The 19195-nt window shown below is 44.7% G+C and overlaps 1 protein-coding gene across 2 annotated transcripts in view; it reads right to left on the bottom strand.

Annotated features, from left to right (window-relative positions):
• Positions 1–290: 290 nt before the first annotated feature.
• The window catches only part of btbd11b (BTB (POZ) domain containing 11b), a 76159-nt gene continuing 57254 nt past the window's right edge, over positions 291–19195 (bottom strand). The window contains exons 4-17 of one of the 2 annotated variants that reach the window (XM_061036623.1): positions 15666–15818; positions 15261–15426; positions 14476–14565; positions 11869–11970; positions 11092–11185; positions 10749–10884; positions 9024–9244; positions 8709–8887; positions 5415–5520; positions 4514–4616; positions 3934–4015; positions 3762–3830; positions 2596–2709; positions 291–1418 (exon numbers count right to left, since the gene is read on the bottom strand). In XM_061036623.1, the coding sequence (XP_060892606.1) occupies positions 1209–1418; positions 2596–2709; positions 3762–3830; positions 3934–4015; positions 4514–4616; positions 5415–5520; positions 8709–8887; positions 9024–9244; positions 10749–10884; positions 11092–11185; positions 11869–11970; positions 14476–14565; positions 15261–15426; positions 15666–15818 (1825 nt within the window). In that variant the 3' untranslated portion in view covers positions 291–1208. The remainder of the gene's footprint in view (positions 1419–2595; positions 2710–3761; positions 3831–3933; positions 4016–4513; positions 4617–5414; positions 5521–8708; positions 8888–9023; positions 9245–10748; positions 10885–11091; positions 11186–11868; positions 11971–14475; positions 14566–15260; positions 15427–15665; positions 15819–19195) is intronic. The other variant, XM_061036624.1, reaches the window with a different exon arrangement.

The following is a 19195-nucleotide window of genomic DNA, read 5'->3' as shown; positions in this document are numbered from 1 at the left end:
GTGTGTTGTGTTGAGTTTGTGTGTGTGTGTTGAGTTTGTGTGTGTGTTTGTGTGTGTGTGTTGAGTTTGTGTGTGTGTGTTGAGTTTGTGTGTGTGTTGAGTTTGTGTGTGTGTGTTGAGTTTGTGTGTGTGTTGAGTTTGTGTGTGTGTTGAGTTTGTGTGTGTGTGTGTTGAGTTTGTGTGCGTGTTGAGTTTGTGTGTGTGTGTGTTGAGTTTGTGTGTGTGTGTGTGTGTGTGTGTGTGTGTGTGTGTGTGTGTGTGTCTGCAGCACCAAAAGAATCTCATGCAGATTTATGAACTGGTTAAATTAATCTTTATAGAGGAAACATAAACAAGTCACACACAGACGAGTCGATTGGTTTCACATCCTCTGGAAAGAAACACAAAAAGCCGACAGCATGGTGTGGTCAGTTCAGGCCCGCAGCGCCCGATCCGGTCCCACACACGACGGACTGTTACACGCTACCTGACCCATGCTGATGACAACAACACCCTCGCTTCTCTCCGAGGTGTGAAGCAGCTCCTCCCTCCAACATTTTAAACAGAAACAAAAGGAAACAGTCATCCCTCTGACATGCAACATTTAAAAACCTTTGTACAGACATATCCAATAAGACACATGAGAAAACATCTGTGGATATATACATTAACTTACATCTTCAATAGCTCTGTTTGGATATGAACAATATTTACACTTCAGCAGAGGAAGAAGAGTCCGCTTTGTCCCGCCTCTCGGCCCAAAGCCTCGTCTTCTTCTTCTTCTTCGCTCACATTACAGGTTGGTGTCAGTGGTGCGTCTGTTTGGCTTTAAAGAGTAATCAGCACATTTAATGCTAAATGACAGATATACACATCAGTGACTCTGTACAGGTCCACATGTTGGAGCAGAGAATCAGAACATGAGGCAGACAGGAAGAGACGCTGATCGCTGGTTCCCTTGATCCTACCAAATGACCCTACACTGTTACGGTTGTTTTGGCATCAAACAGCTATCTTATGACAGTTTATTACTGTTGTTTATAGTTGACAGATATCAACAGTCTGTGATGAGATAACAGACGTGTGAGCATCTGATGGACTGCACAGAGACAAAGATCCTCACTGACCGTCCTCTGGTCTTATTTTTTGTCCTTCACTCCCTCAGGTTTTTCTCTCAGTACAGCGTCATGTCTCTGGAGAGTGTTCTCCGTCTCTGTGCGTCCAGGAGCTCAGACGATGGATCCCTTGGAGGACGACAGGTGGATGGACTGGATGCGGCCGGCTAACGTTTTCTCAAGGGCCTGCAGGATGTCGCAGCCCGGGCTGTCCGGAGGAGCGTCGTACAGCAGCTGTTTGAACGTCTCCAGCTCGATCAGGATCACCATGTTTTTCAAGAAGTAGCCCTCGATGTACGACGCCAAGTCTGGAGCATCCAGAAACTGTGGGAAACGTAACAAACACTTTATTGTTTAACTCTAAAATCGAAATGTACGCACACTTTAAAATAAATAACTGATCAATTTCCTGCTTGAAATGTGTTTTTTTTTAAAGCTGCTGTTCGTAATATTTGGTTTGTATTGATTTTGAACGAAGCTGTTCATCTCATATTTACACATGTGAAGTGTTTATTTTTACAAAATTAAGTTCCTCCTTCCTTCTGTTAACTGTCCAATGTGTCACTCACTGTGAAGCTTTGCAGGAAACATGTAAACTTATGCATGCACAAATTTCTAGAAAATTTCAGGAGGACTGCTCCAGAAATCCTTCTGATTTGGTCGTTCACACATGCACCTCACAGCAGGAGACTATCCCTGTCAGAAGAAGGGGGGCAGAGTCTAGACGAGATGTTAAAAGAATGATGTGTAAGGGGTGGACGAAGCAACGCTATGATAACATTTCTGACTTTCTATCAATGCTACGTGTAGTTGAACAGAATCTCAATGTGAACTAAAGAGTGGAGAAGAACATACTGGAGAACAGGAAACATAATGCAGCAGGTTCATTAGAGCACGGAGATGGTAGAGGTGGCGTGCAGACAGTCTATGGTCGTGCAGCGATCACAGGATGTAAACATCACTGCCCGTTTGCTTCTGGGGAATTCACCTGAATACTTCTTGCTGCGTTCTCTGCCAAAAACCTGCAATTCCTCGGGTGTCCACTAGAGGCTGTCTGCACAAACCAAAGAATCCCTATTAAGTCTAATTTCATCATGTTGATCATCTGGTGTACTAATTGGGTCTCAATGTCTAATTTCTCTATTTGTAAAAACTGTACCGGGTATAACTCATAAATAAATTAACTCATTTGCATAATTATGGGCGTGGCTGAGCTGACTGACAGGTGGGTGCGTTGTAGCTGTTTGTCAGAAGTCTTAAGGCCCGCCTCTGCTCCCCCTCTCTCTTTGTTTTCTAGATTGATCCAAAGTCAGGTTGAGTCAACATTTCCAATATGGCGACCGTCATTGTTTGGGCTTCACAACACCTCTTCAGGAACCAATGAATGACGTCACTGAGACTACGTCCATTTTTTATACGGTCTATGTCTGTTTCTGAACTCCTCACAGTAGGTTTAAGTCACAGGTGCATTCACTCTGAAATTCTGTGTTATATTTTTCACCTTGGTGTGGTTGTAGATCTCCACACATGTTTCAGTGTTGATGTTCTTGGAGCAGATGATCTCGCAGTGCCTCTGCAGCGCCTCCAGCTGGAAGAACTTGGCTGCAGACAGGAGCTGGAAACAAACACATTTAATTTGAAGTCGAGGGTCTGGGTTTTATTTTCAGACATCGCCGTGGATCCCTCTGTAGCCTGGAGGATCTAAATCAAAGATGGGCTACTTTGGTTAGCGAGAGGGCCACGATCATATTATTTCACCACCAGAGGGCCAAATCTTTAATATGACTTTAGACGATGATTTGGTCATGTTTCCTTCATTTTTTTTTCTTCTCACAATTTATTGATATTTGAAATTGACTTGAGTATTGAGGGGGGGCCGCATGTGGCCCCGGGCTGCCAGTAGCCCACGCCTGATCTAAATGGTCTATGAGGCCTAGTCCACACATAGGAGGGTATTTTTTGAAACAGAGGTTTTCCTCATTCATTCAAAAAATAATTCCGTCCACACACGCTCAGTTCTCAAAAACATCTTCATCCACATGAAGACGCAAAACGCACGATTACATGTCCCTGACATGCAAAAGTTTTTTCCCCATTCCTCTGCAGTGAGCATTTTATTTTGTTGTCCCACCAACTGGACATCGGCGGTGGTGTTTGTGAGTGTGGTAATAATCAGCAGTGACCTCCGTAGTCCAATCAGGCGTCTCTGCTCGTCAACATAGTGGGAGAGTAACTGTGTATGTGTGTGTGTGTATGTGTGTGTGAGCATGTCAAAAGTCCAGTTAGCAACGTTAGCACCAGCACTAGTTTAGTTACGTCTGCCTCGCACTAATCTCCTTTAAACAAAAGAGACAGCGTCGCACGATGACGTCACACGGGGGAGAAACCGGCGCACAGCGTGACGTTACAAGAACAAAACTCTGTTTTCCCCGTCTGCACAGAAACATCTTAAACAGAGTTTCTGAACATCTTCACCCTGGAAGGAGTTTTACTAAAGGAGAATTTTCAGAGACCTAAAACGCAGTTTGTGTACATAAAGTCAAATGCACAGGAGAGCTATGTTTTTAAAATACCCGCCTCAGTGGACTTGAGGTGAAGTGGTACAGTACATGCTACATGCTACATGCAGGAGGTAGCAGGTTTGCAGAGAGAGCCGTAAACACTGACCTCCATGATATCCGTGTTCCTGATGTGCACAGCGTCAGTCCCTCCAAAGTAGAGATACTGCATCACCAGCTGAGAGGAGACAGACACACTTTACACAGACCTCACACTCACATTAACACACAGAGCGAGTGAATGAACGTGCAGGTCGGGTGTGACTCTCTGAGGGACTCACCTGGAAGATATGATATTTGACATTGCTGATTTCAATGCATGTGTTTTCACCACAAGGTCGGTTTGCTAGAAGAGTTTTGAACCTTGACAGCAAGAAAAACGGACCGGAAAGAGTCAGTGAAGGGAAAGAAATCTTACAAACACACACAGTAGTAGCACTTAGCACCGAGGAGGAGGAGCTAAATCAACCCTGAGCCACTCCAGAGAAAAGTGTGATGAAATCAAGCTTTAAGGAGTCGTTCTCTTGTGTTCTGAGGACATTTGATCAACAACAAGTTTGAACGATGTGTCTCTACTTTTGATCTGTGACCGGACTGATGGTTTTCAATAAAGTCACATGAAAGAGAAAATAAAAATAAAGATCTGAGGGGGAAGCAACAGGGACAAATGTTCAACAGCAGATCACAGTATCATCGTAGTAGTGTTTCTCATTATCGTTTTATGTCGACATTGCAGCTAAACATCCTCTAGAGATGTGAAACATGCAGCAGAGTCCCGCACTACAAACAAAGAGTGTGTCGATCATATCTGTATATGCAGGGTGTAGGTGTGTTGAAGAGCTGATGTGCAGGTGAGAGTACCTGTTGGAGGCTGTGAAGAGCAGGACTTTGTGGGCGTAGAAAGGCTTCCCCTCCACCAGGAAAGTCACGTCCGACATATCTTTGTTGTTCAGGAAGTGAGGATCTGAAAGATGGTGCACAACTTAGTAGTGTTGTAGTCAAGACCACACTGACCGAGAACAAGACACACCTGAGACCAGAGTGCTCCGAGACCGAGACAAGACCAAGACCAAGACCAAGGCCGGACTAGGCTGAGTCAAGACCATAAAGATCACAGAAACATCATCATCTTGTGTGTAGAGGGCGTTTCACTCACTTAGACGTGCTTATAATAGTTGTAAATACATTGCATTTTTATTTTATTCCTATATATTCTTATTTGATTTGTACTCATATTCACGCTCTTCTTCTTGTCTTTTACTGCTTCCCCCACTGGGGATCAACAAAGGATTATCTTATCTTATCTTAGACCGTAACATTGGGAAGGTTGCGGTTTGTGTTTTCCATCTAATCACAGGAATGATGTGGAAAAATAGCCTGTCAGTGGTGTTCTTGATTTAAAATCAAGAATCCGTCCAGTCTGAGACCGAGACCAGACCAAGTAAAAATGCTTTCAATTCCGAGTTGCGATCGAGACCTTAAAAAAAAAAAAGAAGTGGTCTTGAGATCAAGAGTACGACAACACTACAACTGATCTCTTTTCTCTCCCTCTCAACACATTTCAGCCACATTTCCTGTTGTACTCACATGTATTTCAGTCTTTGAACACTAGATGGCACTATGTGCACTTTCCATTTCATAGTGATACATTTAGAGGTAAAACAAACCCCAGAAAACAAACATACAAGTATTGATTTAGTGCCACCTTAATGCTGCTTTTGATCTGTTAGATTTCACATGAAAAAGAGTGATAAAGACTCACCCAGACGTGATGCCGGCTTCCTCTTGATCTCGACCAGTTTGGGGATGGGGTACGGGCCGTAACACTGTGTGAAGATGGCGGACATCTGCTGGCTGATTACCTCATTCTGACAAAAACACAGACAGAGGTAGGTAGCATCAGAGGAGAGGAGAAGCTGCCTGGGCAGGCAAGCGCTCTGCCAACATCCAGGAGTTCATGTTATGCAAGAACTCGGGTGCTTAAGTGTAACGCTGCTCTCCCACACAAACATCCACAACACAATTATCAGCACAGCGAGAGGAACGACAACTCCTGCAGCCCTGCTTCAGCCCACTCAGCATTCATTTCATGCAGGTAAATGTTCCCGTACGACACATCTTCATGGCTTTCTCACACCTGTAAATGGGATCAGATGAATTTCAGGCTGAATTCCTACACCCTCGTCGCCTCAGAGAATTCTGTAAGAGGAAACAGCGTGACAGGCCGGGCTGGCCGAGTAGGAGTGTGAAAAGGAGAAGACAGGAGAGCGAGAGCTTCTCCTTCCCAACACCAAACTTTCATCTCGTCTATTTGTGGTGTTTAAACCATGGGGGGTGGGGGGGGGAACAACAACTTTTTACACAGGAACAGATATGCATGTCTGTGACTTTAGCAAACACAATATGTGGATGTTTAAGACAGAAAAAGAAACGTTATGGTAAAGTCTTCTCAGCAGACGGTTCTGGATTTGAACCCACCGTCTGATGCCTTTTCCTGCACATGTTTCTCCAGGTACTCTGCTTCCTCCCCCAGTCACAGTTAGATTCATTCATATTTATTAGTTTCCTGTGGGTGTGAATCTGAGTGTGATGGTTTCTCTGTGTCTATGTGACGGCCATGTGATTGACAGGTGTACTGTACCCGCCTCTCGCCCAATCAAACCTCACACAGCCCTCTAAAGAAAGCAGTACAGGTAATCTATGTTTTGGACTGATGTAAACTGAGCTAAATATCTTTTATTACTCTGATCATTTTCATGTTTTTACTCAGTCTTTTATGAATTTACTTCTCTGCCTAACATCAGTAAATACATATGGTTGTAATCATTTCATTATTTGTGCTCTCATGTGAATTAAGAGCCTTTCTGATAGGACGCAGTGGGTGCGGTTTGCTGCTCTCAAAACAATTTATTGTCTTTGCGTTGTGCAGTGCAAGAGCGTAAGGTAACGCTTGCTGTTCTTGCACGCTGCGCTGAAGCAAAAAAAACCCTGTGTCGTCACCTCCGCGTGTCCAATAGGAGGGAAGATCATATCACAACAAACAGCGTCTCACTTTCCTGAGCTCTAGTTTAAAGATCCACAGGGACATCAGAGAGAAATCTGTAGTTTGTACAGACATGTCGGAAAGTTTGGGTGACCATGTGTGTTTTGAACAGCAGCAGAAATGTGAGTCGTGCTCGTGAAGCGGTCGTTATCGAGCAGCAGCTCCTGGACCAGCCTGAACTCCCCCACACCCCGTCATGTCCTGAGGATTTCATGAACACACACCCTCTCCATCTGTGCTCCTCTTCTCCTCCTCCTCAGCAGACGAAAGGTCAGGGCTTCCTTCTGAAGTGTGGACAGATACAAACTTACTGTGCATCCAAAAAGTAGCTATTGTTGGCTGTTGTGGACTATTGTTTCAGTCACCTAGCAATGTGCGCCGTTGCATTTTGCTCCCCTCCTGCCCTGCGCCCTACTCCGCGATGAGCGCCGCTATCTGAAAGGCCCTTTAGTCAAAAAAGTCAGAAAAAAAAGATACAGCGTGTCGGGGCAGCAGATAAAAGATGGAGGACTCCTGCTTTGATGTCTGTGGTCATCATGGTGGAGCTCTGCCAGGGGACCTTGAGGGTCAGTGAACCCACCGTACATCAGCAGAGACAGACTCACACACTGCAGTGAAACACTGAAGTCTGGGAGTGCTGTGTGTGTGTGTGTGTGTGTGGGAGGGAAATACTGATTGATCCTGCATGTGAGTGTCTGCACGTCTGCTAATGTGTTTATTTATATGTACTCTACATCCACACGGTTAGGGCAGCCCTAATCCAGGCCAAAGTGCCCACAACACAAACAGAGCCACTCAACGGGAGAGTGAGCTGTTTCAAACCTAACACGGGCGCACAGAGGGGATCGTAATCTTTAGTAATGAGAGCGGGACCTGATGTAACGAGCAGCAACACAAAGGAGCAGAGGGCCTGTCATAAATCATTATCATTTAGAGAAACGGATATTGAGTGGGCCTCTGGCGCTGTCAGTCTCTGTAGAGCTGACGTACCAACGACTTCTTACCAACGCAGCACACAAACACGAGAGCAGACGAGAAGCATGAAGACGTAAACATGTGGAAGATGGAGATTAAATTAAGTTCAGGAGGATGTTTTTAGATTAGGACCATATTGCATAAGAGAGAAGTGTTAAAAAGCCGGGTGTTTATATTTCCTGTGGAACATCTGTAATGACAGGGATCTGAAACACTCAACACATTTCACTCAAAGATGTGAAGAAAGTTGTTTTAATAAACACAATCTGAGGAAGATAAGATATGATAGGGTACAATAAGATAAGAGAGGGTACGACAGGATTAGAGATGGGACTGATCCGGTCTTAAATCGGTATCGGGTCCGATATTGAAATAATTTACATATCGGATATCGGACTGACAGCGCCGATCCACGTCACTGATGAAGAAAGATGGTTGGTCACTTTAAACATCCTCAGCTCGTACAGTCTCTCTCTAAAGTAAGACTGTAAGAAGTGTTTACAAATCGTCTCCATGACGACGTTCAGACGAGATGGAACAGCTCCTTCTTTGTGATGAAAAGTTCAGTTCTTACACTTAGAAAGATTTAATTTGAAAACCCTGACAGCTGCTGCTGCTTCCTGTTTGTATGTGAAGCCAGCACAAGTCAATAGTCAATACAATGTGATGTTTACTATGGCTTTGTGCAGCCTTACATCCTACGATACAATAGGACCCCCTGGGGGATCGCGGAACACTGTCAGGGGGGTCGCGAGATTCCTTCCAAAAACATATAAAAATGTTAAAATGGTTTCAAATTGGATACTTCACCCATTTGAAAATACATTATGTAAAAAAAGTAGTTTCTTACAATAAATTACAAAAATAATATGATGGTGTTAGGGCTATTGTTTGCTGTTCTAATGCCAGTGTTTGGAGTGACCTAGTGCGTCAAATGTGGGGTATCTATCACCGTTATATTGGGGGTCACAAGCTGAAAAGTTTGGGAACCCCTGAGTAAGGATAAGATAGGATATGATCTGATAGAAAAGAAAGTACCTTGCTGGCTCTGAGGATCTGGAACATGAGGGGCAGGCCGTGTGTGATGAGCTCCTCGGTGTACTCCTCCTCCTCGATGCAGCTGAACTCTTTGAGCAGACCCTGGATCAGAGGTCGCCGGTGCTGACTGAAACACGTCCGCAGAGACTCCAACCAGGTGTGCAGAGTCCACGGCACACCTGAGACGTAAAGACAGAGGTAAGAAACACAAGAAACACATCCAATCAACGCACGTTCAAACTGTCAAGGTTTAAAGAATCAATGCTGCACGCAGAAAACACATGCTGGTGTTTCAGAGAGTTAGCAGATACGGACCGAGGCTGCGTATGTCGATGGTGATGTCTACGTGCCCGTGTTCTGAGCTGTGGTACATGGCTTCTTTCAGAGCTTTGAGCTTGGCCTTCCCGGCGCGGATCAGATCGATCTGAGACGAGCTCCTTCCTTCCAGCTCCGATCCCTCGGCCAAAATCTCCTCCAGCGATAAAACATCCCCTTTCCCCTTCTCTGTGTGGGACAGCAGCTTACGGAACACGTTTCTGAAAAAAAAAAATACACAAGCACTTCATTTGATTTGTCTGCATGGATCCTGACTCTGTTTTATTGCTTTTTATTGTTTGAGTTTCTCCTCCTGTCCAATAACACCACAGGTGGGAGCAGGTGTGTGTGTGTGTTATGAGCTACAGTTCTGTGTTTGTTTTCAGTGATGTCTCTGAGTCATAGTCATTACTGGTAGAGCACGACTATCTGAAATGAACTGTCTCACTGCTTTAATTGTTTTGTTTTTTTCTGCATAAAGCTAAGTTTTAATGAACAATAATGTCAGATGAAATGTTCACTGCGTGCCACAAAAAACATCCTGAGGGCAAAAAACATTTATTTTTATGCAAATGTAAACTTGTCTGTCTTTAAGAGGCTGCAGGCGGAGAGTGGTGGATTTATAGGAAGGCTGTTGTGTTATCTTCGGGTTAAACAAGTTTAAATGCAAAGACGAGAACAGGAGCTGTCATTATATTCACTTAAGCGTTTGCAGTTTTCATGCACAGAAACATGTAATTTAAAGTGGCATTAAAATGATGAAGGCATTCATTATGAGATGAAAAGTGTGTTATTGATTCTGAAGTGCAAGTGCTAGAAAACAGCTGTCCCTGTAGAGCGACTCTCATAAGGTCCATCCATCAGTTCATCCATTTTATTCCACTTATCCGAGGTCGGGTCACAGCAGGCAAAGTAAGACAACCCAGACTTCCCTCTCCCCTGCAACATTTTCCAGCTCCTCCTGGGGGATTCTCTGAATTCTTGGCCTACCCCGGGGTCTCCTCCCAGGTGGGCGTGCCCGGAAAAACCTCCAAAAGGGAGGCGTCCAGGAGGATCCTGATCAGATGCCTGAACCACCTCAACTGGCTCCTTTCGATGTGACGGAGCAGCGGCTCTACTCCGAGCTCCCCCTGAATGTCTGAGGTGTCTGAGTGCAGACACCCTCCAGAGGAAACTCATTTTGGCCGCTTATATCTTTGATCTTATTCTTTTGGTCACGATCTAAAGCTCATGACCACAGGTGAGGGTTGGAACGAAGATCGACCTTTGCCTTCAGACTCAGCTTCCTCTCCACCACGATGGTCCTGCACTACGCTCGCATTACCGCCGACTCTGAGCCAGTCCACCTGTCGATCTCACGGCCCATCTTCCCCTCACCCGTGAACAAGACCCCGACTCTCGTAATGTTTTGTTCAGAAAACTCACCGCTGCTGTCATCACTTTCAGCCGTCAGTAAGATGCCAAATCTATATTTAATGTGCTTGCTCATAATTTTCTAGAACTAGCTGTTCTAAGCCTCACACTGTAACATCTCAAACACACTCAGATATGAGAACAAACGTCTGATCTGATGACACAAACTGACTCATCAGACGCAGGGTCGATTTCACAGATGAGCTCTGCTGAATTTTGTTTTTGCACAAACTTAACACACTGAATGAACAGAGTGTGTATCGTCTGTGTTCTCTCGACTGAACAGGAATCTGTGTGAGTGTGTTTTCTCACCTGTGTCCGTGAGCTGCTGCCAGGCTGTACGAGTTCATGTCTCCCTGCGGAGCGGTGGAGATGCCGTTGCGGTACATGGTTCCCACCATGGGGTCGGCCCCCCGCTCCAGCAGCAGACTCACCAGCTCAAAGTTACCTGTGCATGAAAAGCAGAGCCTTTACACCCACACAGACAGCAGAGACGAGGGCGTGCCAAACATCAGATCATTATTCTGCCTGCATGCCTCCCGCCGACTCTCAGCTGCCATTATCAGCTGCTTATAGACAGCCAGATGCTGCTGTCAGCGTGCCTCAGTACAGAGCGACAGGAGGAGGAGGGCGGAGTCATGCTGTTCCTCTGTACCTGCAGCCGCAGCCAGCTGCAGCGGGGTCTCTGTGTAGTTCTCCATCCCGTCCTGCAGGGAGCCCTCCACGTTGGCTTTGGCGTCCAGCAGCAGCTGCAGGAGGGAGGATGAGAGCGAGAGAGAGAGCGAGAGAGAGGAAGGTGGAGCGAGATGGATGAGGAGAATTTGAGGAGTCAGATTGATGATCAGCTCCCTTTAACTACAGGCTGTTCATATGTGCAACGACTCAGTGTAAGGAATAAAAGCTAAGAAACATTTACTGTCTTTTTTTAAATGATAAAAAACACTAAATGAACAAATATTCGGTGCCTAGGACTTCTACTTTTGTTGCCATGGTATCAAAACAGGTACCCATATCATTTTCTTAATCAAGAATTAAGATGCTGTAATAGTGACAGCACTATTTAATTAGAATGCATTGATTTAAAATCCTTTGAAAGGACAAACTAAAGCAGTTAAATCAGGTCGGAAACAATCGAGCCACATGTTTCCACTTTCCACTCATTAAATGACTTTTCAATCTTTAGTAAAGATTAACAGACGGCCGTGTTTTAAAGCTGTCCACTCCTAAATATTGACTCAGTAAATGCTCTCTTCACAGATTAAACCATTTAACATAAAGAAAAGTAGAAACAGAGGGAGACAGGAGAAAACTGTTGGTGGAGAAACATCATCGTCACCACCACCACGAGGAGCGCTGATGACAGAAATGACAATGACGACCAACCATGAGCTGAAGCACAACAACAGGTCAGGGTGAGAGAGGACGTCACTACCTGCACCACGGGCACATGTCCGTGTAACACAGCGAAAGTGAGGGGCGTCGCCTGCCGCGTTTCGGGAAACACTGAGGGGTGCTTGTGCACTGAGTTTGGCACCTGGGGAGGGGACACAGGTGGGTGGGGTCGGGTGAGGGAGGAGGGGAGAGAGACATGAAGCCATTAACACGACCACACGGAGCACAAGAACAGCAGCTGCAGAGGGGAGAGAGAGGGGAGAGAGAGGGGAGAGAGAGAGAGAGGAGGCTCTACGGGAGAGAGAGGAGTGATTAACAGGAACCCCGGGGCTGCAGAGGTCAGGCTCTCACTCTGTTTGTTTTCTAATGAACACCATAGATAGATCTGGTTTCCCCCTCACAGGACTCAAACCTCTGTGCAGCTCGTCTCTCTGCTCAGCCTGCAGACAAACTATGAGCTGAGTGACACATGAGACAGAGACATGATGACCAAAGCACAAAGATCCAGGGACTGAGTCCACTACTAATAAATACATGGGCAAAAGAGCAGACCCAAGAACGCAGCTATCATGAAAAGGGCTGGACTTACACAAACATAACAGAGTCAGAACTTATATGAGTAACTAAGAGATACTAACATGTAGGCTCTGACTCCAAACAGATGATCCTTTTAAACCCTGATAAGCCCCTCTGGTTACACATTTTCTTTTAATGTGATATGCATGATGCTAATTCATTACTCCAAGGGTTCCCAAACATTTCAGCTCATGAGCCCCAAAATAAAGGTGACCAGAGACCCCCACTCTCCCTGGAGATGTTTAAAGCACATTGCACTAAAAGGCCTCAAACACTGGTGACACAGAAGATAAAAACAAAACAATACAACAGCCTGAAAACCTTAAAATTATTTTGTAGCGCAATTCAATGTAAGATAGACTAGAAGCAACAAGTAATCCCATGTCCCAGTAACTATCGGTATCGGCTAGATTTATCTCCGATATTATTCACCAGTCAAATAGCATTTCATTTGAGTTTCACTGTAATACACAGGCAGTTCTCTTTCACCAGCAGAGGGCGCTATATGGATTACAACAAGCATTATCAATCTCCAGAGTGTCGAGCGGTGATGCACGTACATGCTCAGTTACTTCCCAGTTGAGTGACCATCTTGTCTTCATTATAAATCTTTTCTAAAAGTGTTTGATAACTGTATGTGAGGGATTAACACAATAAATGTGCATATCTATCTATCTATTTCTACAGATCTAAGAGAGATCTGAGAAAGATATCTGCCGATATATCAGTATCGGCCCCTAAAATCTCATATCAGTCGGGCCTAAACAAAACGTAATGAAAGGCAAACAGGTGTGTTCATCTTTCTGTGCAAAGAGCAGCAGACACTACTTTATTGCTGTCATGTGCAAACTCACAGTTTGAGGATTTTAAGCATTCATTTACTTTAAGCAAAGATTTCACTCCAGGACTGAAGCCTCTTCAAATGGTTGCACTTTTTGTTTATATTTTGACATGGGTAAAACAAAATGCATCTCACAATCCCCTCTGGGTGTCTCGCGATCGCCCTAGGCGCCCCGACCCCCACTTTGGGGACCACTGCATTAGTCCACATCTTGTGGTTTTTCCTCTTTCCAGTGCAAAATTTAAACAAGGCTTATCGCCTAATATACTTATTCTAGGCTCTGCGGGAATCGTTGTACCTGAGAGATATAAGCATAAAGTTCCTGAACATGTGTATCGACATCTCGGGCAGAGCTGGGAGTATTCAGCTCTCATTCTACTCACTCCTTCATGAGTGTACAGTTTAGTCTTTGGATGATAGTCTTGTGTTTATTTGAAGGTTTTCTGGAGCTCATGAATCCGCCTGCTAGATCTTTACAAGGACATGAGATCTACTGTTTCAGACGCTCATCCACCTGTAGCAGCTTTATTCATCGAAGCAAACTGGGGGAAAGTTATAGCAATGATTTTAGCAGACAGACAGAGCTTTGTGCTTTGATCATACACCATGGATGCATGGACTTGGACAGAGTGGCTGATGGGACATGTAGTTTTTCAGTGAGGATCATGAGGCCTTAAATGAACCAGTCTTCTCTGAAAGTCTGCACACAGTCAGAGGACGACGTCGGCATTCTTTGAAGACTCTGTGAAGATTCAGTTTCACATTCAGATCTTGATCACTTTTTGTTTCCTCTGACGGAAAGAAAAAAAACATTTTACAACATATTTAACTTTATCTGTTCGTCTGCAGTGACGTTATCTCTGTGAGCGCCTCGTGATCCTCAGCTCGTTTAGCACATGAACGTGACACGAGATGAAGGATGACATGTTTTCTCCTATTTAATACAACAGAGCATGAACTATCACCTTCAGACCCCTCTCATATAAAACTGAACATACGGAGGTTTTTACACTCCTGTCACTTCCTCTCTCCCGTCTTTGGACTCTCCTCCTCAAATCAAAGAATACTCATCATGTCTCATCCCTTAATGTCACTTTAGAAAGATGTAGTGGATCACTTTAATGTTTAAAACGATATTTCTGTTTATCTGAGAAGGTCAGTCTGAACATGAAAAAATAATATTTAATTTGTTTGACTTTGATTCACTCAAAGCATCACATCCTCACTCACCTCGCTGTTGATATCCGCTCCTGCATCCAGCAGCATCTGCACCATGGCCTCGTCTCCACGGACACACGCGTACATCAGCGGGGTCATCCCCTACACACACACACACACACATTAAACAAATCACATCTTCCAGAAGATGAACATACACTCTGACAGTGTCTTTACCCTTGCACAAAACTCCGTCATTGGGGGGATTTTGGCTACACGTTTCTAAAACAGGAAGAGGGGGAGACGTGTTGTCCATCTTTTTTTTTTTTTAGATGAACTTGTTTTTCTGATAAGGAAAGTTTTACAGAGCGAGGCTGAAGTTTTGTTCCGCTCTCAACTTGTGTCCTTGACAGTTCCTGTCCCGGCACCTTGAGGCTGATGAGAATATTATTGCGTTATTGATCGGATACCAAATGAATCGATACCTCCTCTGGGACGTCAGCGGACCGAGTCTGACAGAAACACACAGAATCAGACTCTCCAAAAGTTTCTGCTCAGATCAGCCTGAGCTATAGGTGGATTTGTCCATGAAAAATGATGAGTTACACTTGCGGTATTCCCCTGATGCTGTGCTGTACTGTAGGTGTGAGCTGTGATATAAGCAGAGCACCTTCAGCTGAGAGCTGCAGGAGGAATATACAGCAGAATAAGCATTGATATTCATAACTCTGTGCTTACAGTCTGCTCAGTGCTCAAAGGTGAAGGAGCTACGCTTTACTGAGCAAAGAAAATGTTATGTGTGTGTTTGTGTTTGAGGCTTTAAATGCATTATTGAGCGTGATGACTGTGCCTCTAACCTGCTCGCTCATGCTGTTGATGCCATCAGGCCCCAGCAGGTTCACAGCCTGCTTCACCAGGTCCGTGCGTCCACAGCTGAGCATGCGGAAGCCCAGATCCTGCAGGAACTTTGCTTCGGTCGAGGCAGCATCCAGTTTCCTCGAGGCACAGAAGCAGTCATCCGTTCTGAAGGGCAAAGCACACAAAGTGTTTCAGAATACATGCAGACTGTATTTACTGTATGCAGTGTGCCACTGTTTACCTCACAAGCTTTATCTGTTTCTACAGGAAGGATGGGTGCAGTAAATATCTTCTCTTTATGTGTGACTTTGTCTATGCCTTCACGTGTGTACTCTGTGTTGTGTTTGATGTGCAGATGAAGAGGCTGGTTGCACACACGCTCTGATCACGGTTCACAGACGTACCGGAGCTGACGAGGTTCACAGTCCACTCCGGGCAGCAGCAGCCTGGCAGCCTGCCGGACGTCGTCGCTGTCCACAGAGAAGCTGCGTCTGTGCTCTGTGTGGACCACAGCCACTCGCACCCACTCCATCAGAGGCGGCAGCACCATGAACGGCCTGCAGGGGGAGATAGAAACACATGTTGTTGCCACCAGGGACTCGAGCTGAACTTCAGTCATCCTCAGTACTTAGTGTGCCAAGCACTTGCCGAGGAAATCCACCTAATACAGAATTTGCATATGTTATTTTGGAGATCTTGCCCCGTGTAAGCGACGTTAGAGAACACGATGAACTCTGCGAGAAGCTGAAATCAAAGACGCAAAGCAGCAGGTCACAGAGAGAAACTCTGATGTGAGAAAATTTAAAATGAGAAAGATCATAGCTCAGATTTAAACCTTGGATCAGAGCAAAGAGGGAAAAATGCAAATACAGTTTTATACAGTCTGAGCAGATTTGTATCCAGCAGGTCGTCTTCTAAAAACTTAAAACCATACAGTGTTTTTTTAATCTTACTGTACTGCTGCTCAGCTGGTTACACAGAAGACACCCTAATCTAAGAGTAATTTAAAACCTAAATATGCATAAAGCATACTATAGCTGCTTTATGCTTTATAATACATTTTGATGCTCGACCAGTCATGTATCATATAACACTGTGCAGGGCAATTCCTCTGCTGCTAATCTATTTTGCATGAGGTTTTATGAACACTGTAAACACGCAGAGTGTGGTTACTTCACGTTTACATAGACGGCTCATTATCTGTAACATTAAACTAAGGTGAAATCACAGAGAGAGAGACCAAAGAACAGCTCTGCAGGACTGTTTCTATGTTGTAAATATGTGAGATATAAAATCCTGCATGGTGACTGATTATCAATAAATGATGCGACTCCTCCTCCTGGTCTCCTGCGTCAGTGTTTCCTGCAGCCACACGTTATCCATATGCATGAAGATACATATGCATGATGTCACACCTGACCTTCATTACTGTACCGACAGCATGTTATGGATATAAATATACACAATGAGCCGTCATAAATACAATATGCAAAACACAACCACGCTCTCCATATGGCTGCAGGAAACACTGTCATCCATGAGACTTTGTGAAGTATGGTGGAACAAGTAATGCAATATGACATATTATATATATATTTTTTAGGACTGTCAATATAGAGAACCTTCACCTGCTGCCAAAGTTACATAGTGCTGAAAACAGGTGACCTGGCACCCTGTGGACCTATTTCTTCGCCCTGACTCGTGTCATATGCAGCTACTAAATAAAAATATTTAAATATTAAAAATGCCGCAGTAACGGATTTTCCCTGACTCAACGTGTCACCACTTCATGCCTCCTCATCGTGGCACTTGCTAACCAAAGTTAGCATCATGGAGGTGTGATTTGGCGCCCATCGAAGGTCTCTGAGTGCAACTACACTGTCGTAAAAAACACAGTGCAGCTGGTGTAAGCAGCTCGGCGTCTGACTTGTAGCCTTCTGTTTCCTGAAGCTCTAACCAATGTGTTCAAGTCTGTCTGACATTTCTCTAGTCCAGCTTCTCCCTCGCCCACTCTCTCTCTTCTTATCTTCCTCCGTCTCCATGATCTTCCTCTCAGCCACCGATCAAACAGTACAGAGACAGGCTAACTGTCTGCTTTGTATCTGAAGGCTGCTGTGTGAACTAGCGCTGTAAAGACGCATGGACTTCTCACCAGATGACCTCGGCCCGCTGCCAAAGTTACATAGTGCTGAAAAGAGGTGAGCGGGGCGCTCTGTGGACATGAGAGAGAGACGCCATTGTCCCTGTTAGAGGTTACTGTTCTAATAGATCGACTTTAAAACGACTGTTTGGAGGAGGAGGAGTTACAGATTGTTGCTGTAATACAAACAAAAACGCATTTCTGCTGCAACAATAATACTGAAAAGAAAGTCTTTACGTACTCACTGATAAAAGAAATCGACTGGAATAATTTATTATGCATCTTTTTAATCATCATATAAAACAGGATTCAGATTAAAGCACACAAATCTTTGTGAATCCTGTCGAAGGAATAAGCTGCTCCTGTGTTTTTAATGAGCTGTTACTGTTCTCGTTCCGGTCCTCAGGGATTCAATACGCATCTGATCAATTCCTCTCTGAACGTCTCAATGCGACCTTGGCACGTGCTCCTCCCACATCTGTCACTCACTCATCAATGTTTCTCTGAGTTAAAGGGAGGATCGTTAACAACAGTTTGATCGGCTTCCAAATGCAAACCTGGTGTTGTACGCACTTCAAAGGAGGCCGACCTGCAGCCACGTGATGCTGCGGGTCCTACACAGTTAATTAAAGCAGCACACAACACCTCATCAAGAAGCAAGGATTGTAGAACAGCATCCCACTCCTCCTATGGAAGCAGTAGTTCATGACAAGTTCAAGGACTTTCTGTTTCCATTCAAACCTCTTTCATGAACGCTAATGAAACGGAAACTTTCCTGACCAGGTTTTTGCAAACTCTTTGGATCAGGCAAAGTGTTAGATATTTATAAAACAAACATGCATGAATGAGATTTTTGTTACAAATAGTTCTAAAAATCAGAGCACATGTGAGTGGGACAAGTTAGAAACACAGTGGCTGATAAGTTTCTCGTCTAGAAGTGATCATTTCTACAGCACGAGCAGCGCTGTTTATGATCAATGGTCAGCGCTGACGGGAGTTTCCACCAGACTGTAGAAAATACTGAACAAGTCCAGGTTTAAATGCTAATAAAGAATAAAGAAAGAGCTCATAAACTCAGCAGAGAAGTGTCCAAAAACTACAGGGCGAAGGGGGTTCACACCATGGAAACTTTGCCTAATCCTTAAGTCACTCTCACACATAAGTCAGCGACACGCTCCTGCAGCTGCAGGCTGATAAAGTCCCACTATGTCAGTGACTGTAATTATAAATACTGGTTGAGCACATGTGGGTGAACGCCCCTTTCCTGCCTCTGCTTGGGTCACCCAGAGGGCTCAAACAAGCAGCCAACACTTCAACAATTCACTTCTGTGAAGCTGTACTTTCCTTCCAGAGGAAAACATCTGGAGTGACATTTCAGGGGCGAGCACAGAGAGAGGAATACTTAAAAAAAAGTCTGCAGGAGTGTTTGGTTACAGCGCGACGATCTCTCTGCAGCTCTCTGCAGGACGAGTGTTACCTCTAGATGGTGTCTAGAAAGTGATCACTGAGGTGCAGACGAGGGCGGAGGCAGGAGTGTAAATTGTGGGTAACTAAAGGGAGTTTCCACTTGTATGCTCCGTGGTTTTAAGATGGTGCCAGTGAACATTGGAGGTGCTGTATTTCAACAGTCCTCCACAGCAGAAGGAGGTGAAGAGCTCTGATGGATTAATCAATACCAGACAATTCTATTGGTCTGCCTTCCTTAGGTCAGAAAAAACAGAAAACATATTTCACAGCTCAATTATAATCCGAGGTGCAAATCAAATTGTAGATTCTGCAACTGTATATGTTCTG

Source organism: Labrus mixtus, chromosome 4, assembly GCF_963584025.1.
Source record: "Labrus mixtus chromosome 4, fLabMix1.1, whole genome shotgun sequence".
Classification (NCBI taxonomy): Eukaryota; Metazoa; Chordata; class Actinopteri; order Labriformes; family Labridae; genus Labrus; species Labrus mixtus.
The sequence above is the reverse complement of the archived record's forward strand: the minus strand, read 5'-3'. Positions and strand labels throughout refer to the sequence as shown.